At 36.8% G+C, this 27,816-nt stretch overlaps 1 protein-coding gene across 1 annotated transcript in view; it reads left to right on the top strand.

Annotated features, from left to right (window-relative positions):
- LOC121421533 overlaps nt 1-27,816 on the top strand; it is a 52,083-nt gene that overhangs the window by 23,714 nt on the left and 553 nt on the right. Inside the window, exons 3-4 of the mRNA XM_041616275.1 lie at nt 4,020-4,086; nt 20,303-20,428. Of these exons, the coding sequence (XP_041472209.1) occupies nt 4,020-4,086; nt 20,303-20,428 (193 nt within the window). The remainder of the gene's footprint in view (nt 1-4,019; nt 4,087-20,302; nt 20,429-27,816) is intronic.

The following is a 27,816-nucleotide window of genomic DNA, read 5'->3' on the forward strand; positions in this document are numbered from 1 at the left end:
CCCTCATGCAACGACAGCCATAAAATCCCCTAAAATTTGCAAAAACTGAATGATTTGGGGGGGGCGACCATCTTACTGCAAAGATGCCTCAAAATCTGCCACAAACAATATTCAAGAACGTTTCTTATCCTAAATTAGATAATATACTTAGTACAGAATGCTTGTTTTAACAGCGAAACCAAAAATTCCTGTAAGGAAAGAACTACATGTAGCCCGCAAAACCAATTCTGCAAAATTTTGCCCGAATGTCCTTCTACCCCCCTGCCAAAAAGAAACATTTAGCTGCTGAGAATTTTTTTTCCCACGCTGGATGATAAGCGCAGTACCCTTCCTCCTCCAGAATTTATACTGTACATGTAGGCAAGTACATACATCTACAGAAGGGAGCGTTGTGGCCCAGTGGATTAGTGTTCAGACTTTGAAACAGAGGGACGTTGGTTCGAATCCCAGCAATGTCGTAATTTCCTTCGGCAAGAAATTTATCGACATTGTGATGTGCACACTCGATTCAGGTGGGGTAAATGGGTACCTGGCAGGAATTTATTCCTTGAAATGCCACCACGTTGTAAAAGGCTGCGAGGCTAGAGCCAGGGTAATAATCAAATTAAGCGCATAGGGACACATTTGCCAGTGATATGCACCCTATATTAAGCATGTTGGTATTTTTATTATTACAGAACACTAAAACTATCTACATTCATTTTAATACCAGTATTTTATTGCTTATATTGTCTATCACACACAGTACATATATTACTGTAGCACTGCACACTACCCATGTTATGAAACATCATGATACCCCCCTTTGTGCACTGCACTATAAAAGACCATTATAAAGCCTTTCATATGATAATTAGATTGATTTTTGTTTAAATGTAGGCCTCCAGTGCATCATCAATAATCATATTGATGAATACAGAGAAATGAATGCCCTTTCTTGTGTGATGTAGACTCTTGCATACATGTCTACTGTATTAATTACTGTTAGTACTAGTCTTTTCACATGTGAGTCTTGACCTCTTTATATTCATTAAAAAATTGCTCTGTCCCATATGGTCAATGAATATTATGTGTATTCTGTTTTAAATAGCTGTTTGTAAATTATTAGCTGCACTCATCAAATCGCTGGATTCATTAGGCCTATACTATAGTATAAAATCATTTACATCATTCATGGGTGTTTTAAACAGTACCCGGTGGTATGCCAGAATTCCACCATAAATACAACTCTTGTAGAAATTTTTCTATTGATGTTTATACTGTACAGAAGTTGCCCCCAATCCGCCTATTTTTAATCAAATCGAAAAAATAAGTTATTATTCAAGAATAATGTTAATTCATATTTAATTAGCTTGATGTTAAACTTTCTATTATTAATTCAATTATGGTTTATGGCAGTTATAGGTCACTTTTCATAATTTTATAGTGGCAACATCAGGCCCAGGGCACAATCTAAAAAAAACGTTTAAAATATCCAAGGTACGTACAATGTACATGCCCTAGAGGCCTACATACATACAAAGTTTAAGTTCTTAAATTTAAAAATTAAACTGTGTGAAAGGAACGTTTTTCTTCTACATTGTACATGTACAGTGTAGCAGACCATACATTCACTGAATACAGTATACAGTAGCACAACATAATTGATTAATTTGCAGACAAATCCATATTGTTCCAGTTAATTTAAAGGTCCATCTTAATAAAAATCCTAAATTTCCCATGATTCATAGCATATTGACATACATGTAGGGCACTTTCCTTTTTGGCATCAGTTATTGGCTACTTGTGTACAGTAAGTCTTAATTTTTATTCAACTGAATAGTTTGTTTTGTTATCATTTATGATTGGAGATGATGGTGATGATGATGATAACATGATGATAAGATGATGACCAAATACATGGATAATCAGTGCATTATTTTTGTTTACATTTTATGAAATTACTTTGAAGATTATATATATACATGTACTGTAGTGAATGTTTATTGTGATATTTTTTGTTGCATGCCATTTTCTCATTTTATAACCAAAACAAGAGCATGTATATGTATCTGAGTTAATATTGTAGTTTTGGAAATTTTACAACCCCACTTTGACATGTTTTTGATTTCATTGTGGAAATTTGGAACATTGGTGTTCCGTAATACTATACATGTACATGTAGATTAACATTAGTATTAGTTACATTTGTGTACAAACCATTCCCAGTGTTATTTGGGGAGAGTGCATCCAAATTAGAAATCAATTCAATTAAAGGGGATTTTTTTTCTGAAAGTCTCAAAATATAAATTTCAATACATTGTGAGTTTAATTTCTACTCAAACTACAGTGATGTTAGAAAGATTTCCAGGGCTGAAACTAATCGAAGGCCTTTGAAGGCCGTGGCTGTTGGTGCTGTTTTATTACTTTCCCCTTTATAGAAATGAGCCCTTTTCTGGTCTTGCCTTTAAACAGAATTTAAAATTAAATTTAACTAAGGCCTGGGATTTCTATATTTTTACTTGTTATGCTCAGTAACCAATGTTGAAAGTCTGCTTATTTTTTTCATGCATGAGTGAACTATTCTTTTTAAATTTAATATGTAACCAATTGAAAATAATACAGTGCAAAACATAATGGATAAGTGTTTGTGTATTTTGCTGGATATGAAAATAATACTGTAGATACTGTACACATATATTGTTGGATTTGTTCCCATTTTTGCATGCATGCCCCATATATAACATGTGAATTTAATCTTAACCTTGATTTTATTTCCCACACAAATCATGTTACCTCGATTCTTGACCGTCCTTCATATGAAACACGGAATGCGTTGACTGCCGCTTGTTGAAATTTGCATGACAAAATTGGACCCGAATGGGTCGCAATTGTTGGTGCGTATCATGTTTGAAAAAATAATTTGTTATGGTTGTGATAATAATCTTGTGTGAATCTAAACTCTCCTTCTCTACCTCTATGATATTATGTTTGCTGTGATATTACATGTAAATGTCATGTTTATTTGAATACTACTGGGTGTACACATTGTCACATTCCTTCGTACATTTTGTACATTCTCACAATAAATGATACAATTGTGTTCATGTAAACATCTGTACATTAATGTATAACGGGATTTTTCACATCCTTTGCCAAATAACTTCTTGGATGTCACATAATTTCCTTGTCCTTAAAACTATATTTCTATTTCACTGTATATGAATTACAATATGCTGGTTGTGTTCTACTCTTTAATAAATACTTTTATTATGTGCTTTTTCACGCTATTAAACTAACCCCTTGCTCTACTCATTGACGTTTGTGCTGTGTGAAATTTTGGTGGGGTATTTTGGTAATTGCTAAACTTTTGTATGTCTCAATCTGTACCTTTGAATATTAACACTGCAACCTAATGATCAAAATGTGATTGTCTTGATAATTTGTGTTATTTCTTTTCACTGCGTGGTTAATAATCTGTAATTCGTAACAATGAATAAACTGTTTTTTGTAAAAAACTGAACCATTAACACTTTATGCTAATCCTCAAAATTACTTGCTTGCTTTTAAATTTGTAATCACATTTTCCCTTCTTGAAAATCATACAAGTTCCTTTACTTGTAAAATGTTATTTTTTCTATCAACCCTTTGAGTGATATACAATGAAAATACACAATATCTGTACCACAAAATACATTTATATCCATAAAAACTTTCAAACAACAAAATTACTGCACCAATAACAAAAACACAAACAAAACTAATGCTTTATTATTAAAAAACCTATGGATACATCTGTACATTTATGATAAATTTCAATGGAAATCTCCATTTAATTTTTTTTTCTGTGTGCAACCCATCATAACTTTTAAGAATTTCTCTTTGTTCTTTTTTTTTAAATACTGATTTAACAATGGAATTATCTTTGGGACATTAATCCAACTAACATTCCATGTTTTATTCATTATTTGCTGCGGTCTTATGGGAATACCGGTACCTATTAAATATTTTGTTACGTTTAATTTAATTCTGAAATATAGAATGGGCTGTATAGGTTCAGGTCACAAAGTCGACCTGAAATTGGGAGCTTTTACTCCCAGTCCCATGGTATGTTGAATTTCATTTATTATTTTGATGAATGCCAAATTATTTTAATTTTATATATTTATTTTTTTACTTTGATATTTTTATCCATCTGTCTTGTTCCTTCTTTCACTATTTCCCCTTATTCTTAACTGCGTGTATGCTAGGCTTATAATGTCTTTTTTTATCGATTTATTTGTTTGTTTATAGAAATATAAAGTAATTGGTAATCCAGCAGAGATAAGCCCTGTCATTCAAATCATCTAATTTTTAATTTCATAATAAAAAAGAGATATATAACATAAAAATGAGAAATTTATTATACAACTTGATCCCATAAAAATATGTCATGCATGGATATGAGTTTATCCTTATATGCAAGATAAAACAACAAACTTAACAACAACAACAACACAATGGGTGATTTCAAGTCCGATGTTGGCCTTGGTGTTGGTGTTGAAATTTGGATTGCTCCCCCTTGCTTCAAAACTTATCCAGAGTTTGTAAAACTGATCCAGATCACATTATTGATATCTCAACAACTAGTGAGTGACTTTTCGGGACCATCTTCATTTTATGTTTGGTGTTATAATCGTGTCAAAATTGACCTAACACCAACACCAAAAGGTCAACACTGAACTTGAAATCACCCAATGTGATATCCTATTTTTAAGATGGTGAAAATGGATGTGGGTTGTGAAGGAAATTGAGCTCTCTCATGAAAATGGACTTTATCACAACTTTTGTCAAAAGTTATATACTGCCCTCTGTTGTCAAAAGCAGGGAATATCAATAAATAGAAGGAGCAGGGCAGGGAGACCTGAAGTCCTGAACTACATGTATACAGACAGAAACTAACTTTGGGAACAGTTGGAACACACATACATTGTATGTGATCATTGTCTCAGCAACTCTGCAATTTTTTTTAAAGAAATATTTTTATTTAATACTTCATCTGAATCTAAAGGTCATGTTCACCCCGACAGCAGGTTGATTTGTGCTAATGGACAAAAATGAAACCAGCATAACACCGAAATGTCATTGAAATCTGAAGTAATAATTTGAAGATTTAGTTTGAATTTTTGCTTAATTCTATTTTAAACATCATCTAACATGTAGTCCATATGAGAAAAAGTTGATTTGAATGAATAGAGAAATGTCAAACAGGCAAAACACGACACCTTTCATTCAAATCTCATCTGGGGTAAGATTAGAAGATTATACATGTACCTTTCCCCCCCGCTTATTTTCACAATAAAGCATAATTTCTAAATTTCCCTTGAAGAATCGAATAAAGTTTTACATTATGGGGGGGGGGGAACCATTCATTGTTGGAGTGTGATCATTGGCTCCTCTATATACAGCTATGCTGTTTTTATCACTATTTTGTACAAAGTAACCAAAACTTGAAAACACTACATTTCATACTCCCACCAAATGAAATGGGGTGTATAGGAATCAGCATACGGTTGGGTGGTCAGTTGGGCAGTCTGTGTGTTGCAAATCTTGCACTTGTTCGAACTATTCCTCAGTTTTTAACCACTTATTAAATTTGGCTCACAAGTTACGTTTGATATGCAAGACACATTTACTAGTGTGGATAATCCTGTTGCAATGGTAACACCATATATGGCGAAAATTAAGTAAAATTTTTAGTTGAAACTACTTCCTTTTTTTTAACCGATTTGCATGAAATTTGACACACACCTTGTCCTTGAGGCAAAGACGTGCTAGACATATTTTTTGTGTGTGGTGGGGAAATGGTGTTACCTTGGTAACAGTATGGCCAAAATTTGGTAAAAATCCTGCAAAATAATCCACTTCATCAGTTTATATTTTTCTTCATGAAATTTGGCACACACGTTGGTCTTGAAGTGTAGATGTGGCTGACACTTTTTTTTTTGCATTTGTGAGTAATTGTGTTGCCATGGTAACCACCTAGTACATGTATGGTCATAAACCAAGGCAAAACTCATTGTGGATCAAGCTACTTTCTCAGTTTTTGGCCAGTGCTCATGAAAGTTGGCACTAACGATGGTCTTTGGGTGAAATCATGCAATTTCCTTTTTCCCAATGTGGAAATTGTGTCGCAATTGGAACAGTAATTGCCCCCAAACCTAGGAAAATCATTGCTGGTCGAACAATTTCCTGAGATTTTTATCATTGCTCATGAAAATTCATCTTGGGGTAAAGGCATGCCAAATTGATTTTCCAAATGTGTTAGAAACTGCATTGCCATGGTAATGATATGTAGGCGGGTGTATTTATCACCTTCAGGATGTTACTAGTTTTAGGATAAGTAGATACTACCTGGGCGATGGTGGCCTGTGATGTATATACCTCGGGACCTTGCCCCATAAGCTGTAGGTGAACAGCCATGCCCAGTCTTATTGTTTACATACTTTAAGTAGGTTCTGGCTGGGAGATGGTGGCCTCTTCACTTCTCAAACTAGGTGAACTATACCATGTCCAGTCAGGGTAAATAATAGATAAGCTGGCTTAGATTTATATACCTGGCTGGGGCGTGGTGATCGGTGAATTACACACCTAACAGACTTTATTCTTTAAACTGTATTTGAACGACTAGGCCAGTTCAGATTCTTTTATTTTTCTTTAAAAATTGTAGTTTACATAGTTTAAACAGATTCTGGCTTGGAAGTAGTTGCATGTGACAGGTTCCACACTTACCCTCTTTTTTTTTTCTACTGGTCCAAACTGTTCATCGGACCAGTAAATGCCCAGTTTTTCCACTGGTCGGAACCTAAAATTTACTGGTTCCCCAAAATTGCTTTTACACCCCCCCCCCAAAAAAAAATGTGCACAAACAGTGCATACACACAGCATGATTTATGAATGCCATTTCTCAATTTTGAGAAATTTAGAAGTTTACATAGTTGATTTTGGGTGGAAGATAGTGGCCTGTGAATTACCTTGCCCCTGTAATAAATTGCCACACCCAGTCCGATGTATTTTATTTTTTAAGTTTACAGTCTTAGTTTACAGAGTTTAAGTAGATTTTGGCTAGGAAATGGTGGCCTGTGAATTATGTGCCTACCAGACCTTGCCCCTTAAACTGTAGGTGAACGGCCATGCCCAGTCTTTTTTAAGCAGTAGTTTAAATAAAGTAGTAGATTCTGGCTGGGAGATGGTTGCCTGTGAATTATGTGCCTACCAGGCCTTACCCCTTAAACTGTAGGTGAACGGTCACGCCCTCCGTTTTTAAACAGTAGTTAAGATAGTAGATTCTGGCTGGGAGGTGGTGGCCTGTGAATTATGTGCCTACCAGGCCTTACCCCTTAAACTGTAGGTGAACGGTCACGCCCTCCCTTTTTTTAACAGTGTAGAAAGCTTTAGTAGATTTTTGCTGGGAGATGGCCTGTGAATTATATGCCTACTGGGCCTTGCCTGTAAAAACTGTAGGTGAATGGCCCAGCCCACTTTTTTTTAAGCAGCAGTGTAGATAAAATAGTAGATTCTGGCTGGGAAATGGTGGCCTGGGATTTATGTGCTTACTGGGCCTTGCCCCTGAAACTGTAGGCGAACGACCACGCCCAGTCTTATTTTAAACTTTTTTTTTTAACAGTAGTGTTGAAAGCTTTAGTAGATTTTTGCTGGGAGATGGTGGCCTGTGAATTATGTGCCTACCGGGCCTTGCCCCTTAAACTGTAGGTGAACGGCCATGCCCAGTCTTTTTTTAAACTGTAGTTTAGATAGCTTTAGTAGTTTTTTGCTGGTAGAGGGGGGCCTGTGAATTTTGTGCCTACTGGGCCTTGCCCCTTAAACTGTAGGCGAACGGCCATGCCCAGTCTTTTTTTAAACCTTTTTTTAACAGTAGTGTTGAAAGCTTTAGTAGATTTTGGCTGGGAGATGGTGGCCTTTGAATTATGTGCCTATAAAGGGGCCTTGTCCCTTAAACTGTAGGCAAACGGCCACTCCCAGTCTTTTTTAAAACCTTTTTTTAAACAGTGTTGAAAGCTTTAGTAAATTTTTGCTGGGAGATGGTGGCCTGTGAATTATGTGCCTACTGGGCCTTGCCCCTTGAACTGTAGGTGAACGGCCATGCCCAGTCTTTTTTTAAACAGTAGTGTTGAAAGCTTTAGTAGATTTTTGCTGGGAGATGGTGGCCTTTGAATTATGTGCCTAAGGGGCCTTGTCCCTTAAACTGTAGGCAAACGGCCACGCCCAGTCTTTTTCTAAACCTTTTTTTAAACAGCAGTGTTGAAAGCTTTAGTAGATTTTTGCTGGGAGATGGTGGCCTTGGATTTATGTCATTACTGGGCCTTGCCCTGAAATTGTAGGCGAACGACCACGCCCAGTCTTATTTTAAACTTTTTTTTTTAACAGTAGTGTTGAAAGCTTTAGTAGATTTTTACTGGGAGATGGTGGCCTGTGAATTATGTGCATACCGGGCCTTGCCCCTTAAACTGTAGGTGAACGGCCATGCCCAGTCTTTTTTTAAACTGTAGTTTAGATAGCTTTAATAGTAGTTTTTTGCTGGTAGAGGGGGGCCTGTGAATTTTGTGCCTACTGGGCCTTGCCCCTTAAACTGTAGGTGAACGGCCACGCCCAGTCTTTTTTTAAACCTTTTTTTAAATAGTAGTGTTGAAAGCTTTAGTAGATTTTTGCTGGGAGATGGTGGCCTTTGAATTATGTGCCTAAGGGGCCTTGTCCCTTAAACTGTAGGCAAACGGCCACGCCCAGTCTTTTTTTAAACCTTTTTTTAAACAGCAGTGTTGAAAGCTTTAGTAGATTTTTGCTGGGAGATGGTGGCCTGTGAATTATGTGCCTACCGGGCCTTGCCCCTTGAACTGTAGGTGAACGGCCATGCCCAGTCTTTTTTTAAACAGTAGTGTTGAAAGCTTTAGTAGATTTTTGCTGGGAGATGGTGGCCTTTGAATTATGTGCCTAAGGGGCCTTGTCCCTTAAACTGTAGGCAAACGGCCACGCCCAGTCTTTTTTTAAACCTTTTTTTAAACAGTAGTGTTGAAAGCTTTAGTAGATTTTTGCTGGGAGATGGTGGCCTGTGAATTATGTGCCTACCGGGCCTTGCCCCTTAAACTGTAGGTGAACGGCCATGCCCAGTCTTTTTTTAAACTGTAGTTTAGATAGCTTTAGTAGTTTTTTGCTGGTAGAGGGGGGCCTGTGAATTTTGTGCCTACTGGGCCTTGCCTGTTTAACATGTAGGTGAATGGCCAAGCCCAGTCTTGTTTTAATCAGCAGTTTAGATGATATAGTAGATCCTGGCGATGAGCTGGTGGCCTTGTAATTTATGTGCCGACCAAGTCTTGGCCCTAAAACAGTAGGTGAGTGGCCATGTCTGCGTTTTTTTAAACAGTACATAGTTGAGATAAGACAGTAGATTCTGGCTGGGAGATGGCCTGTGGATTATTGTCCTACTGGGCCTTGTCCTTTAAACTGTAAGTGAACTGCCTTGCCCAGTCAGAATTTTGAAATTTATTTTATTTTAAACAGAAGTTTGCATAGTTGATTCTGGCTGGAAGATTGTGGCCTGTGAGTAATGTGCCTACTAGGCCTTTGCCCTAAACTGTAGGTGAACGGCCATGCCCACTTGTTTTTAAACAGTAGTTTAGATAAAATATGTCTGGGAGATGGTGGCCTGTGAAAGATTGTGGCTTGTGAATTACGTGCCTACTGGGCCTTGCCCCTTAAACTGTAGGTGAATTGCCAAGCAGTCTTGTTTTAATCAGCAGTTTAGATGATATAGTAGATCCTGGCGATGAGCTGGTGGCCTGTGATTTTGATATGTGCCTACCAAGTCTTGGCCCTTAAACAGTAGGTGAATGGCCATGTCTGCGTTTTTTTTTAAACAGTAGTTGAGATAAGATAGTAGATTCTGGCTGTGAGATGGCCTGTGAATTATGTACCTACGGGGCCTTGCCCCTTAAACTGTAGGTGAACGGCCACGCCCAGGCAGATTTTTAAATTAGTTTTATTTTAAACAGAAGTTTGCATAGTTCATTCTGGCTGGGAGATGGTGGCCTGGGAATTATGTGCCTACCGGGTCTTGTCCTTAAACTGTAGGCGAATGGCCACGCCCAGTCTTTTTTAAAACCTTTTTTAAACAGTAGTGTAGAAAGCTAATTAGTAGATTTTTGCTGGGAGATGGTGGCCTGTGAATTATGTGCCTACCGGGCCTTGTCCCTTAAACTGTAGGCGAACGGCCACGCCCAGTCTTTTTTTAAACCTCTTTTTAAACTGTAGTGTAGAAAGCTAATTAGTAGATTTTTGCTGGGAGATGGTGGCCTGTGAATTATGTGCCTGCTGGGCCTTGCCTGTAAAAACTAGGTGAATGGCCCAGTCCACTCTTTTTGTAAGCAGGTACATGTAGATAAAATAGTAGATTCTGGCTAGGAGATGGTGGCCTGGAATTTATGTGCTTACTGGGCCTTGCCCCTGAAACTGTAGGTAATTGGCCACATCCGCCTTATTTTAAACAGTAGTTTTATAGGTAAGATAGTAGATTCTGGCTGGGAGATGGTGGCCTGTGAATTGTGTGCCTACTGGGTCTTTTCCTTAAACTGTAGGCGAATGGCCACGCCCAGTCTTTTTTAAAACCTTTTTTAAACAGCAGTGTAGAAAGCTAATTAGTAGATTTTTGCTGGGAGATGGTGGCCTGTGAATTATGTGCCTACCGGGCCTTGTTCCTTAAACTGTAGGCGAACGGCCACGCCCAGTCTTTTTTTTAAACCTTTTTTTTAAAGGACAATTCCACCCCAATAAAGAGTTGGTTTGAATATAAAGAGAAAAATCCAACAAGCATAACACTGAAAATTTCATCCAAATCGGATGTAAAATAAGAAAGTTATGACATTTTAATGTTTCACTTAATTTCACAAAACAGTTATATGCACATCCTGGCTGGTATGCAAATGAGGAGACTATGACGTCATCCACTCACTATTTCTTTTGTATTTTATTAAATGAAATATTCTAATTTCCTCCTCATTGTCAAGTGATACGATTAATTTCTCCCTGAACATGTAGAATTAGCCTTGTTTAATACTATATGGTTCAGTCAAGTTGTCAAATCTCTACAAAATGAAATATTGTATATTATTAATTATAAGAAACAGAAGAAATAGTGAGTGATGGACATCATCGACTGACTCACCTAATTGTGCATTTCATCACTGTTTTGTGAAAATAAAAATAAGCCAACCTGTAAAACTTTCTTATTTTACATAGATCTGATTTTGATGAAATTTTCAGGACTATGCTAGTTTGATTTTTCTGTTTATTCAAGTCAGCATTTTCCTAAGGTGGACTTGACCTTTAAACAGTAGTGTAGAAAGTCTTAGTAGATTTTTGCTGGGAGATGGTGGCCTGTGAATTATGTGCCTACCGGGCCTTGTCCCTTAAATTGTAGGCGAACGGCCACGCCCAGTCTTATTTCAAACCTTTTTTTTTTAAAAGTAGTGTAGAAAGCTTTAGTAGATTTTTGCTGGGAGACGGTGGCCTATGAATAATGTGCCTACTGGGCCTTGCCTGTAAAAACTGTAGGTGAATGGCCCAGCCCAGTAAGATTTTTAAAAATTTATTTTAAACAAGTTTATAGTTGATTCTGGCTGGAGATGGTGCCCTGTGATTTATTAGCCTAGGGCCTTGTCCTTAAACTCTAGGCGAATGGCCATGCCCAGTCTTTTTTTTAAACCTTTTTTAAACAGTAGTGTAGAAAGCTGTAGTATATTTTTGCTGGGAGATGGTGGCCTGTGAATTATGTGCCTACCAGGACTTGTCCCTTAAACTGTAGGTGAACGGCCATGCCCAGTAAGATTTTTTAAAATTTTATTTTAAACAGAAGTTTGCATAGTTGATTTTGGCTGGAGATGGTGGCCTGTGATTTATGAGCCTACCGGGCCTTGTCCTTAAACTCTAGGCAAATGGCCATGCCCAGTCTTTTTTAAAACCTTTTTATAACAGTGTAGAAAGCTTTAGTAGACTTTCACTGGGAGATGGTGGCCTGTGAATTATGTGCCTACCGGGCCTTGTCCCTTTACACTGTAGGCGAACGGCCACGCCCATCCTTATTTTAAACAGTAGTGTAGAAAGCTTTAGTACATTTTTGCTGGGAGATGGTGGCCTGTGAATTATGTGCCTACCGGGCCTTGTCCCTTAAACTGTAGGTGAACGGCCACACCCAGTCTTATTTTAAACCTATTTTTAAACAGTAGTGTAGAAAGCTTTAGTAGACTTTTGCTGGGAGATGGTGGCCTGTGAATTATGTGCCTACCGGGCCTTGTCCCTTAAACTGTAGGCGAACGGCCACGCCCATCCTTATTTTAAACAGTAGTGTAGAAAGCTTTAGTACATTTTTGCTGGGAGATGGTGGCCTGTGAATTATGTGCCTACCGGGCCTTGTCCCTTAAACTGTAGGTGAACGGCCACACCCAGTCTTATTTTAAACCTATTTTTAAACAGTAGTGTAGAAAGCTTTAGTAGACTTTTGCTGGGAGATGGTGGCCTGTGAATTATGTGCCTTCTGGGCCTGGCCCCTTAAACTGTAGGTGAACGGCCATACCTGCTTGTTTTTATGTAGATAAGATAAAATATGTCTGGGAGATGGTGGCCTGTGAAAGATGGTGGCTTGTGAATTATGTGCCTACCGGGCATTGTCCCTTAAACTGTAGGTGATCGGCCACGCCCAGTCAGATTTTTTTATTTTTATGTTTTAAACAGAAGTTTACATAGTTCATTCTAGTTCTTTTACTCATAGTCCATCCTTTTTTAATCTAAACTAAATTATAAGTAAGGCGCTGAAAAATCTTGTAAACTACTTCCTCAATTTTTTACCCGATTCTCATTAAATTTTGAACATACATCGGTCTCAGGGTAAAGATATGCAAGACATATTTCTTTAACTTGTCGGAAATTGTGTTGCCATGGTGACAAAAAAGTTACAGTTCGAACTTCATCAGTTTTAGTGCCAACTTTCATGAAATTTGACACAGACGCTGATCTTGATCCAAAGATGGGCAAGACACACATATTTTTGCATAATATCTTGTTGCCATGATATCAATTTGGCCAAAAACTCAGGAAAACCCATTGCAGATCAAACAACTTTCCCAGTTTTTTCACTAGTGCTCATGATAGCTGGCACCAACATTGGTCTTTGGGTATTAAACATGCTATTCCCATTTTCCAAATGTGGTTGAAATTGTATTGCCATTGGAACAGCACATTATTGGAAATATCCCAGGAAACTCATCGCTGCTCAAATTACTTTCTCATTTTTTTATCATTCGTAAAATTTGGCCCAAATTAAACATTAATGTTGGGGTAATGACATGCACAATTCACACTGTAAAAACTGCGGTGTTAAAACTGACACCAATTGGTTTTAATAGAGGACCACACCCTGTGGTGTTAAAATTACACCCTAGAGATTAAATGTAACACCAAAGAGTGTAAATGTAACAACAAAAGGTGTTGTAATAACACCTATAGGTGTAAAACTAACACCACCAATTTAACACCGGTGTAAAATAACTGGTGTGGTCCTCTATGTACACCGGTTAACACCACAGTTTTTGCTGTGCATTTTCTGAATGTGTAGGAAACTGTGCTGCCATATCAACAACTTGAGAGGGGGGGGGGGGGGGGAATTCGCCACCTTTAGTGATATTTTGTAGTTTTATTTTACTTCAAATTTTGGGGAATTTTTCTCTATTTATTCAAATCAAAGTATGTGGACCTATTTCATAAAATTTGGATGTACATGTAATGGCACAAGGTTAATTGCATGAGTTGCAATCCACATGATCAAGATTAAAGGTCATTTCAGGGTCAATGAACTTTGCCCATATTGTGTTATCAACATTGAAAGTTATGAAATATCATAACTTTGAAAGTAAAAAGGTATATGGTGTCAACACTAAGTCTAAGACATAATCACTAATAATTTGTCATGACTTTCAGTTTACATGATCTGGTTCAAAGGTCATTTGGGGCCAAGGAACTTTGTATTTCATTATGAAATGGTGTTGTTTGTGAAAATTTATTCATCACATTTGATTTCATTATCAGCAGTGCTGCTAGATGTAGAATTTTATGGAATGCAGAAGAGAATGCCAAGAGGTGCTCCATATGTTTCTGGGGATGAACTTGACCTTTATAATTCTTTTTTTTTTTTGGGGGGGGGGGGTTGTCAGTGACTGGGACATCTTTTCCTTGGTCAATCTAGTTTAAATGATTTTTAAAACATACGTTATCACTTTTTGTTTGTCCCTGTATACATGTAAATCAAGCTATATTTGTAATATTGAAAGAAAGTTAAGAAATATTGCTTATAGAGCCACCTAACAACCATGCCATAACATTCCACTATTTTAGATATTTGATTCTAATTCAAGAACATTTTGAGAATTTGAAAATATGAAAAAGATATATATACATGTAGAAATATACATATAGGGAATCACATATGGTACTTTCGAACAATGCGCTTGTTGCTTGCTCATTTTTTCTATTTGGGGAAGTGCACTTATTTAATATCTGCACTGATTAATTTGATTAATAATTAATATTTGAAGTGTGTTATTTTTTTGTCAAACTAATCAGTCTGCAGTGTACCTTTGAAGAAGGAAATGGATTGGGAATAAGAAGAATGATCAAGGCCCAAGAGAGAAAATAATTGGAGGGATTAGGGTTTGGTGGAAGGGGGGAGGGAAGATGTAAGTCGAGGGGAGGAGAATGATGAGGAGGAGGGGGAGGGATGATGATGAGGGGAAGGGGGAGCAAGGGAGCAGAGAGAGGAAGGAGGGGGAGAGGAGGGGGGGGGGAGGAGGGAGGGGAGAGAGTAGGGAGGGGGAGGGATGATGATGAGGGGAAGGGGGAGAGAGGGTGCAGGGGGAGAAGAAGGGGGAGAGAGGAGGGAGGGGGGGAGAGGAGGGAGAGGGGGGAGAGGAGGAGAGGAGGGAGGGGGGGGGGGGAGAGGAGGGGGGGGGGGGGGGAGAGGAGGGAGGGGGAGAGAGGAGGGAGGGATGATGATGAGGGGAAGGGGGAGAGAGGGTGCAGGGGGAAGGTTAAGGGAGAGAGGAGGGAGGTGGAGGAGGATGGGGGAAAATGAGGGAAGGGAGGATGAAGGAGCTAGGGAGAAGGACGGGGAAAGTGGGAGAGGGATGAGGAGGAGGGGAGGGAGAAGGAATATAAGGAGAGGGAAAAGGAGGGCTCTAGGGAGGAGTGGGAGGGAGGGGAGGAAAACAAGGAGAGAACAGAAGGCCAGAAAGTGGAAGGGAAAAGGTGGAGAGAAGAGGAGGAAACAAGAATAATCTATAAGAAAGAAAGGGGAAAACAAATGCATGGGATAATAGAACAAAATAAAAAGAGGATGGGGTGAAAGTAAAGGAGGACTTGATGGAAAACAAAGATAAAATAATCTTAAAGAAAAAGAAGGGGAAATTCTTATTATTTAATACACAAAGAAGATCACAATTTTACCAAAATAGGATCAGGACAAGGGAGAAGATAAAGGAGATGGTAAATAAGAAAAAAAAATACTGTAGGAATTAAAAATAGGAAGAAAGAATCACACTGCTGAATGGATTTTAAAGTTTGTCCAAAATGTGAATATTACTGAATTCTTCCAACATTCCATATAGATTCAATTATCAAATTGTGACGATTATGTCTTTCCTATTTTGGTATTCTAGCCCTCGTGTTTGCAAATCTGCAATGTGGTTTTTTCTAAGAATAACTGTGAATGTGAGGAATGTGCAACTGAGAATGAAATTGTGGTATTGTACATTCAATAAAAAAACATTTAGGTGACTTGATTGGTGAAAAAAAATCATTCATTTTGTGTATTCTGTCATTTCTTTTTATGGATATGTGTATGCAGTTGTATACATTCAATCTGTATTATAAGGCCCAACCCATCCATTACAAGCAAAAGAGTACCATGCTTTTTCATGTAATGTGATAAGTAACTTCATTTTATAACCTATTAGAATAACCTTTCGTTAATTGATAATGAGGTCGGTCAAAGTCCACTGTAAGCTGCAAAATTCAAACCAAGCATTTGGGTTTGTGTGTGTGTGTGCATGTTGTGACTTCAACCAGTAAATCTTCTATCATTGTTTTATGAGGTATTAATGATCCTTATTTTAGGAAATGCCTTGTACTTCTGAAATCGTGCAGTTTGTTTGAATGTTATTCCACTGCCTGGCAAGGACTAAAATCAAATCAAGCAATTGGGTTTGTGTGTCTGCGTGTTGTGACTTTGATCAGTAAATCTTCTATCATTGTTTTACGAGGAATTAATTAACCTTGTTTTAGGAAATGCCACATACTTCTGAAATCATGCAGTTTGTTTGAACGTGATTACAATGCCTGGCAAGGGCTATACATCAATCATCGGCTTTGAAGGATTATTATTGGATACTAATGATTTATGACGGTGAAAGGATCATAAAGTGATTATCATTCATGTTGCGCTTTGTTTTTTAGTTATGTCTCTTTTGGTTTTGCTTTATTTTGCTGTGGAGTATATTAATCTGCAATCTATTTTAAGCAGCAGTGTTAAATGAATTGATTATAAACTGTCAGTACACTATGGAATCGTGTGGATATATAATAGAGGAATATAACAGACCTTCTTTCTCCTGCGAATATTTGAAGTAAGGTGCAAAGGAAAAAAATTGATTTTTTCCTCCTGATGACTAGGATGCAAACTAGACTACATTGTAAAATCCATGGTGTTTTAAAAAGAAAACAACAGTCAGTGTAATAGAGTACTGCACCTTCAGGTGTTAAAGCTACATGTATATATACCATGGTGTTTGGATGGATAACACAAAGCACCACACATTGTTGATATACATGTACAGAATAACACCAAATGGTACAGAACTAAACCATAAATTTTTCACCAGTGTAAAGTGCTTGGTGTGATCCTTTCATAACACTGACTGGTGTATTTAACACCACAGGACTTTTGCAATGTACACATCTTTCCATCGGCTTATTCTTGGAACTGAATTGAGTGTAACGATGCGGCATGCAAGTTGAAAGGATATTTGTCTGTTTCAAAACTTATCTTTCATACATGGATCCCAAAGTCATCAAGCTAATATGATCTAGGCTTGTGCAAATATTAAAAACTGCACTTGGAAATGGAGAGATTTTTTCGAATGGGTGCCCTTTAGGATATATGTCTCTAATTGTTATTGTTGAGGCCTAAAGTACTGCCTCTGCAAGTGCGTTTTGCTGCTGCAGATAGTTTGCACATAATTTAATTCTTGGTTGCAGTTTGTGCTATAGATGGCCTTTGTGTACCATGTAATGATGCTTCAGGAGCACTATTGCAAGGTCCAAGTCATCTTTAAAGGGATGGTCCGGGCTGAAAGTATTTAAAGCTAGTAAAATTCACTGAGCAAAATGCCAAAAATCTCATCAAAATCGGATAACAAATAACAAAGTTATTGAATTTTTAAGTTTAGCAATATTTTGTGAAAACAGTCGTCATGAATATTCATTTGGTGGGCTGATGATGTCACATCCCCACTTGTTCTTGTGTATGTTATTATTATATGAAATTAGGTCTATTCATTTTTTCCCTCCAAAACTAGAAAAATTGGATTGACAACTGATTTGTGCTTTTTATTGCTGCAACTTATTTCATTTTAAGAGAGACAGACATATTATACACTCAAGTGTGAAATTTTGAAAAAATTATGATTTATGTCATAACATAAAAAAACGGAAAGTGGGGATGTGACATCATCAGCCCACCTAATGAATATTCTTGACGACTGTTTTCACAAAATGTTGCTAAACTTCAATAACTTTATTATTTGTTATCCGATTTTGATGAAATTTCTGGCATTTTGCTAAGTGAACTCTACTCTATGTATTAAGATATAAATATTTTCAGTCCGGACCATCTCTTCAATAGGTGCCACTAGTTTTGAAACTGTATGCCAAAAGGGCACCATCTTTTAAGGGTCTTCTACAGGAGCTTGTCTCTCATTTCCCATTGTTTTTTTCTTTGATGAAACGTGAAGATAATTTGTGATGAAAATGCTTGCCTTTTTCCTGTGGCAAGCCATGGCTCTGGCTTTCGGTAAAGTGACTTAAGCTTGCTCACCAATTGAATGCCTGGTGGTTTACACTCCAGTGGCAGAGCTAACTGATGTACATGTACGTGAATCCGTGTCCTAAGATTACTTCCTGGACTGGTATTAAGGTGCAGGCAGTGGGTCATGTTCATTGTCACTGATCAGTGAGATCAAACAACGTCCTTTAGAAGTTCATTTCCTTGATCAGTATTTTTAGTATTTATGAAAGCTCTTGCCATTTGCTGAGGCAGTGGCTGCGGGTATGCTAAACATCCTCCCGCATTAATTTCTTTCTTCTCAATATTAGACCTCGGCAAAAACCCACATTACAAGACTTGCGAAAGGTCATGGGTTCGAATCTCAGCCATGGCGTTATTTCCTTCAGCAAGAAATTAAAATGATCCAAAGTGTGCTTCACTTAATCCATTAAGCAGCATGATTAAGATCAATTCCTTGATTTACTTTAGAGTGTAAGTGCTACTGTTTTTTAGGGCCTATTCACATGTGAATCTTGAGTCATGTTGTATTGATGATTGCAAATCATCTTTAGAATCATCGGACCTTTCACACACTCACTCAAAAACTGTGATTTGAATTCGAATTCCTGAGTGAAGGCGGTATGTGTCTTTGGTGAGTTGTCAATCATAGCACTGCATCGAATCGATACGCTGAGTGCATGAAACTATCTACCGAATTCTTGAAAGGAAGCTCCAGCCCCAAAAGATATTTTGGAGGTTCACTTCCCGAGTAGAGTTTGAATTCATGATTAGCATTCTTGATTCTAGTTTGGTTTCTCACGTGCTAAAAAATCATCATCCTTTTTTTTCACTGGAATCATTCAAATTATGATTTTTTACAGTCTGAAAGGGCAGTTAGACATAGTATTGATCATCATTTTAGAGGGATGACCAATAAAGAGTCCAAGTTGACTTTATTTGTTGTATATTTAGACACTGGCGTAAATTCTTGCGTCACACCTACTGTTCAGGGGGAGATGATTTATTGTTCCATCCCCCCACTTGTTCAATAGCATGACGTCTCGGATTTAGCCTGTGTATTTAGATGTTGCGCCTCAATCACATTTCATACAAAAAATGATTGAGCTCACCCACACAGAAATTCAAAGCTAGTGGCGGGTTAGAAGATAGCTTTAATAATACTTAAATAGCGAATAACTGGGTCCAAGATGACTTCCTTGATTATATTGTATTATATTGCACTTTTACCAGTTGTTTTCAATCTCCAGTACAGGATGCTTTACCTTGAATCTTGTGTATCTTTTACGATTCCCTGCCATGAGAGCGTCATTTAAAGCCCTGTTATCTCCTCTCAAGATATATTTTTAGCCTGTTTGTACATTTTATGATCTTGGGTACATTGCATGGTTTCTGTTAATCCGATGTTTGTCAAAAATTGGAGTACAAGGCTGCACATCTTAGTAAAGGACATTGGAATTCTCAAAACTAATTGCACTCGAGAGTCTCACTAATGAGCTTCCTCCATTAGTTTTGTATTGTTATTTTTATGTACCAGAGTAAAGTACGGCTTATGAACTTCCCGGCTCTGTTTAGAATTGAGTGATTTCATAACTACTATGACATAAGTTGTCCTGATGTGTCAGTGCAGAATTGTTTTTTGCAATATATTCAAAAGGTATCTTGTGATTTCCTGTACAACATCAATCTGGAATGGACTTTGTACTAGGATGAGTAATTTTTATGCCAAGTCCAAAGCTGTTGTCCAGTTTAGAACCAGCGCGGCATAACATTGGATAGAAGTTGCAACCTTAGACTACTATCTTCTGACACTTTCTAACCCACTCAGTATTAACTCGTTGAGTCTGCACTATCGAAAATGATGCATTCAGTGGCTCCCTAACTAACGTTGCTGTGCCTGTTTGCCGTGTCTAAAAAAAACTTGGAAATAACTCTGCAATTGGGACAGGACCTTCTCACTGTTCCGTAAAGCCGATATATTCTTGTGTGGAAATAACCCTGTGTGCAATGGGACAGGCCTTTCTCACCGTCCTTTGAATTAAACACTGGTATATTCTTGTGTGGAAATAACCCTGTGTGCCATGGGATGGGACTTTCACACTATCCTGTAACGCTGTATAATCCTTGTTATCCCACCCGTTGCCATGCCCGGAATGATCCGATCAGCTTTAAGCCGAAGTCTTCGTACTGGAAGCGAAAGCAGCGGTGGGGAACTCAGTCCCCTGATTCCCGTGAATCACCTGGCAGAATGGAAGGAGCGATTGGAACGATCGTTCCAAGATGACGAGGATGGTAAGAGAAAAATAGAGATGAAAATGTTTCTTTTAAAAGTGGCACTGGCCTTTTATTCTAGAAGGTGAATTGGCCATTAAGGGTGATTTAAAATTTTATAGATGTCTATTTTCTGGCCATATTCTGGGAACCTAATGCATTCGAGGGACCAATAATCCTTTTACCCAGTTGACAGTAAGGTTTGTCTACATTACTTATTGCAATGTCAGGCAAGCCTCTGGCAAGTTTTGAATATTGTCAAAAACAAAATTTGTTTTAAAAGTATCCATAAAATTGAATATGTTGGTTATAAAATGGGTCAAAATGACTAATTCATTCATCCTAGAAAAATACAAAACATGAGAATCACAGAAGCAGATAAAATGTACATGCAGAGAAAGCATATCAGTATAACAGAGCTGCCAAGTAGTACTGATTTTCCATATTTAGTACTGAAGAATGAGAAGAATACTGATGTTTTCATGCAAAATACTGATTTCTATAGTTTCAGTTTTATGTAGTGTTCTATGGTATTTCTTTAAAAATACTGATTTCCTCACCAAAATACTGATTATCAGCTTTTATAATACTGAAATGATCATATTCAGGTTGGCAGCTCTGGTATCAGGGTCCCGTAGCACAAAGGTCAGCAATTGATTGTACGTTTCATTTTCACGATTAATTGCACATTGTAGTCAATGCAATCAGTTGCAAAAATGTTCTACATTGATTACTAAGCTTTGTGTAACAGGCCCCATATACCATTTGATGTAAATGAGAATCAGCATGCAAGAAGATGTGAATAACAATATCTCTGAAGACCACTGACCATAATGAATTAGGTGCTTGAAGCATACATTATGTGGCATTCGCAATTCTGGGGGGTGTTTCACAAAGATTTAAGTGTGACTTAGAGTCGCACTTACACTCCCAGTTGCATACGGTATAGAAGACATCACCACATTGGTCAGATCATGCGAACGGCACGCGCACTACCGCGTATCCATCAATCAGATTGCGCGTTTCGTATCATGTACGCGATTTATGTCATACTTAAATCTTTGTGAAACACCCCCCTGGACCAGCTACAATGACTTTGGCATCCTACTGGCATGGTACCCATGACGCACCTGGGTGGAGAGCGACAAAGTGTGGATTGATGCCTTGTCAAATGAACATACACACACATACATTTTTATAACCACACATTTTTGAGAATTGAAATAGAAGTGAATGTGTATTAAAATGATCGGCCTACGGTTCACTTGCAAATGGAAGTACATGTAACCACCCCACAACCATATTAAATTAAGTGAAAATGGTTAAGATAACATTCAATGAGAATTAGTAAAGCTAGTATATTCTGAAAATGTGAACAAGAAAATGTAGTTGAAAAACAAAAAGATAAATCACACTATATAAATATTAATGTTTATCAAAGAGCTACCGTGTGACAATGTTTTCAGAACAATTTGTACTTGACCATATTGTAGTTGTTTTACTTGAATGAATTTGATGCAGAATTGATTCAACACCACATGAATTTTTTTATTTAACCAATTTGAAAATGTGGTTACTCCTTAGCTATTTTTAATAGTGATTTCATGTTTTAAGTTTCTTTTGAGAGTGTATCAAATATAAGGAAGTACAGTGCACATGATTGAAAAAATTCCCAGCAAAATCAATTATGTGATTGTACACTGTAGTTTACCACCGAAATGGCAACAACCACAAACAACAACAAAAAAACCAACAAAAAAAATGTGAGGTACATGTAGTATGTTTATTGTTAATTGAAATTAAACACAATGAAAAAGGGATTCCTCAAAGTGAACAAATTGTTTGTGACTGTATATGTCCGACTGACAAAATGGTCAAAAGTTTATTCCTGAATTTTGGTTGAAATTGCTGTTGGATCATCGGATGCATATTATTCAATAAATTTCATGCTTTGACTAATCCTTTTTGAAAGACAAGTCCACCCCAACAAAAAGTTGATCTCAATAAAAAGAGAAATATCCATCAAGTAAAGTACTGAATTTTTATTTAAATCAGATGTGATATAAGAATGTTGTGAATTTTAAAGAGTTTTTTTTGCTCATTTTTCACAAAACAGTGATATGCACAATTCAGTGACATGCAAATGACAGGGTTGATGATGTCCCTCACTATGTCTTTTGTTTTTCATTGTTTGAATTGTACAATATTTCAATTATAACACATTTGACAATAAGGACCAACTTGAATGAGTGATTGATGAAATCAGTCCCCTCATGTGCATATAACTCTTTTGTTAAAATTTAAAAGCAAAACTTAAAAATCCCATATTTTTCTTATATAACATCCGATTTAAATATGCTTGTAGGATTTATCTCTTTTTATTCAAATATGTTTTTGTTGGGGTAGACTTTTCCTTTCAGTCACTGAAACAGAAGTCTCGGTTCGCAGATTCACTGCTAGAATGGTGTTAACACTATTCCATTCAGTGTTGTGAGGACTGCACCAAGCACCTTACACCTAGTCTGGAAGCACAGACTCATATTTGACACTAACCAATTAAACCCTGTCCGGAGGGAAGACAAGATACCAAACTCTATGTCCACCTCAGAAAAATTTTGATTTGAATCAACAGAGAAAAATCAGACAAGCACAATGCTGAAAATTTCATCAAAATCGGATGTAAAATAAGAAAGTTATGACATTTCAAAGTTTGGCTTATTTTCAACAAAATAGTTATATGAACGAGCCAGTTACATCCAAATGAGAGAGTCGATGATGTCACTCACTATTTTTGTTGTTTTTTATTGTTTGAATTATACAATTTTTCAATTTGACGATTAGGACCTCCTTGCCTGAAGCACAAAATGTTAAAATAATGGAATTCCACGTGTTTAGGGAGGAATAAAACTTCATTCCACGTGACAATGACGAGAAAATGAAAATATTTCATATAATAAATTACAAAAGAAATAGTGAGTGAGTGATGTCATCAACTCTCTCATTTGGATGTAACTGGCTCGTTCATATAACTATTTTGTTGAAAATAAGCAAAACTTTAAAATGCCATAACTTTCTTATTTTACATCGGATTTTGATGAAATTTTCAGTGTTTTTTATTGTTAGAATTGTTGAATTTTTCTCTTTTTATTCAAATCAAGTTTTTGTTGGGGTGGACTTGTCCTTTATGTGTGCTATCGCCAGCCACAGTAGTCGTGAACCTAGTCTCACTATTTCAGACTCAGCATTATGCACTGCAGATGTGACTTATGAGAGCCAAGGGTCTGTGTCTGCAGAGTGCAGACTACTTTACACCTGTGTTGAATTGATGGTGTTAGTTCTACCCCCACCAGTGCTATAGCCACACAATCCAGTGTTAGGGTCTGTGTCTGCAGAGTGCAGACTACTTTACACCTGTGTTGAATTGATGGTGTTAGTTCTACCCCCACCAGTGCTATAGCCACACAATCCAGTGTTAGGGTCTGTGTCTGCAGAGTGCAGACTACTTTACACCTGTGTTGAATTGATGGTGTTAGTTCTACACCCACCAGTGCTATAGCCACACAATCCAGTGTTAGGGTCTGTGTCTGCAGAGTGCAGACTACTTTACACCTGTGTTAAATTGATGGTGTTCTACACCCACCAGTGCTGTAGCCACACAATCCAGTGTTATATTCATACTCTCTGATGTTAACACCTGAGGTTTTGGTGCTCTTACAACACTGAATGGTGTTGTTTTTAACGTCTGTGAGCCCACCACACACTATGCAGAGCGATTGCACTATAAAGATCCAGTGGGATTAAAGTTGCCAATTGCATTGCAGGGCAGTGCAATAGCTCTCTGGACAGCGCAATGCATCGCGTGGTGCCTCTGTTTTTGCACATATGTTATCTGCGCTGCAGTAGCGTTGTTTTGAATGGATCTGTTTGCTTAAAGAGAAATGCCAGTAGTTGCCGTAAACACTGATTTCATGAGAAAGTCTGTAAAACCAGGCTTAATTGTCATAATATCATCGAGGATCTAGATCTGGTACAGTTACATAAACTGAACTTTGTGAAATCGTGAAATATACGCTGAAAAACGTTCACACTGAAGATCACTAACACAGATAGGCACACGTGGGACAGTGTATTATTATTGCTGGAATAAAAGACCCAACGGAAGTGACCGAATCCGCGCTCATTTTGCTTATTTCTCAGCAATTACACAATTTCTCCCAGAATCCTTTGGCACATATTTTTTATTCATACAAACGGACACGTGGGTGGTCATTTTATTACATTCTGTAAAAAGTCATTTTGAGATCATTACCAAAACTGGAATTTATCTTTAAATTAGTAAAATGCAGAAAGATTTGACATGTCAGTTGTTTGAGATTTGGTCTACTAGAACAAAGCGGGTTGCAGTTGCAGCGTGTTGTAGGTTGGACCACACTCTGTGATTTTTTTTTTCAATCTTGGTGCAATCGCATTGCATAGTGTGCACTGGGCTTTAGTTTTTATAGTGTTGGAAAGTTTAAAAGTAGGAGGTTCTATATAAAAAAAATTGAAATTTTAATTAATATATTTTGGTGTTGAGATACAACGAATGACATGTCAGTGCGGTGACTGTGGTCGAATGTTAGAATTGAAATGCATGAAAAAATACATTTCATTAGGAATCAACTAATGTTTCAACTCACAAACTATTATATTTCATAATTTATATATAGACCCTCAAGTACGTTTCTATGAAATGTTTATCATTTTCTAGTGTGTTTTTCTAACTATGACTGTATAAACCTTTTCCACTTTGAATATTTATTATCTCATGAATCCTTCCTTAATATCCATTTTGCATGTGGAATCTGTCGCAATTTAATTTGATGTTTAACATGTATGTCTATATATACTTTATGTTGCATGAACTACCCTGCAAATAAAATATCCCCACATTTTTTGTCAATACCTGTATGTATACATGAATATATACATGTATATGCTTCTAGAATAGGTGTGTACTCATTTTTCTAATGTGTTTGATTATTTAATTCTTTCCATTTGAATTCCTTTTCATGTATATTTTAATGCATAATTCGGTATAATATCCTTCTCAATTATTGTCTCTGAAATATAGGCCTATTATAAAGCTTTCAAAAAGCTAATAAGGAGACATGTACTTTTTTATAAATTTGTGCATGTTCATTGGTCTTGTCATGTATGTCTCAAAGGTTTAATGCATTTTATCAATGAGATAAACACACAGTGCATGTAATGCTTTATTTTGAACAAGTAGTAGCTATTGAAAAGGTGATAAAAGAGGATTGTTCAATATTGATTTAGAGCTGTTTATTAACCAAGTGTTTGGTGTAGTTTGCCTACCTTTTTGAGCAAGTTAAATGATATTGATAAAGTTAATGCAGGTGATGATGAAGGTATTATAGATCAGTGCAAGCAATGTATTCAGAGTTGACAGACTTTTGGAAGTAAGCATTTAAAAGCTGTAAAAAATGTTTCATTTACTCGTAGAGACCAAGTCCATCCAACAAATTATTGATTTTCATCAAAAGGAAAAGAAATTAAGCATAATGCTTGAAATTTCATCAAAATCGGATGTCAAATAAGAAAGTGATGACTAAATTCAACTTTAATTTCGCAGAACATCTTGTTCAGTGCATGGGAATGAAAGAACCAATAATGTTGGCCCCTCTATATTTTTTAAGGTATTTTCTGTATTCCCTCATATCCCCCCTTATGATGTGAAGCACGGTGGTTTGATTTCTCTGTGAAGATCGGGCAAAATTTTTTTTCAAGGGACTCGCTACTTTTCAGAACCATTTGTCTAAATTTGTGACATTGGATGAGCTTAAACATTGCTTTGAATGATGAAGAATTTCTGGGGCTTTTAAAGAATAATTTTAGGGCTCTTTCAATTTTTGGGGAGGCAAAATAGCCCTGAGCCCCCATGTAATGTTACCCTGCTTTGAATGAACGTGTTGAAATGCAAAACTTGATATCATTCATTGCATCACTTCCTATGTCCAAAAATATGGAATTACAAAAGAAGTAAAAAAGAAATAGTCAATTTTTGACATCACAGGTTCTCTCATTCTTCCTGCATTAAAAAAGTTTTAGCTCAACTTGTTATTAAGTAGGATATATCCATGCTATATTGGTATAGAGTTTTTCAATGATAAGGGATATGAAACAATATTTGAAATGATACATGAAAAGTCACTTCCTTCCTTTTGCTGTTTATTAGAACTTTGAAGGTAAAACTGCCAATTAGTCAACAAACTACATGTACTTTGTCTAATATCCTCCTGGCCTCATCCCAGATTGCCTAATACCATTTTTTTTAATACTACAAAAAATTTTCCTTTTGGGCTTATTACCAATTACATATACCCTTTCATGTATATGTACATATACATTATGTAGAGATACCCTTTTCATCTATTAAATATCCACCTGGTCTGATGCAAATTTTTAGATATAGTTTCCTGTGAACCACATTTTCATTTTGACATGACAAAAATTTAGACAAGGTGGAAATTAGAACAACTGGGAATAAGACTATGATAAAGTAGATTATAAAGTGGGTATTGGACCAACTCTCGTGTAGACCAAATCACATAGACCAAATTGATGATAAACAAATTATGGGTTTTAATTGCTTTTATATATGGTGTTGATACATCTGTCTGAAAAGTAGACCAACTTTATTATTAAAGTAAATTGTAACCTTATATTAAAGCATAGCATATTTCCTTATTTTTACTTTTTTAAGATATTGAATATAAAGATCTTTCTGTATACATGTATTCCAAATTATATAATTAAAGGGGGAGATCAACCTGATATTAATGTTGAAATAAAGAAAAAGAAATCAAAATATTGGTGAAGATTTGACAAATATCCATCAGAGAATAAGAGAATATGCATTTTTTTAATAATTAAGATTTGTGACATCATCATAGACAAATAGGCCCATATATCACTATCATGTAGGGTAGTGTATTGTACATTCCATCATTCCCATGGTGATATATCTGATGATATGGTGTAAAGTTGAAACATCGTAAATTTTCTGGGAAATGGCAATTTATATCAGACCTGTATGACCAACGGAGGAGCTGTTTTCATATAAAATAAAAAAAACAACTTTGAAGTCCATATTCTTTGAAGAATTGTTGCCAAATCTTCACCGATATGTTTCTTTTGTCTTTCTGCCTTTAATTCAACCAACTAAAGGTTTGTGTTTCATAAAGCTGTTTGTAAGATACGAATGACTTTCCGCATGATTGGTGATCCTTTCTTGTGTTATGTGATATCCGTATGTAATTGAGTTTTGACCTAAGAACTTGTTCTAGTCGTGCGTAAAGCTGTTCGTAACTTTACAAACAGCTTTATGAAACACCCACCTGGTCAGG

This window comes from Lytechinus variegatus, chromosome 9 (assembly GCF_018143015.1).
Source record: "Lytechinus variegatus isolate NC3 chromosome 9, Lvar_3.0, whole genome shotgun sequence".
Lineage (NCBI taxonomy): Eukaryota > Metazoa > Echinodermata > Echinoidea > Temnopleuroida > Toxopneustidae > Lytechinus > Lytechinus variegatus.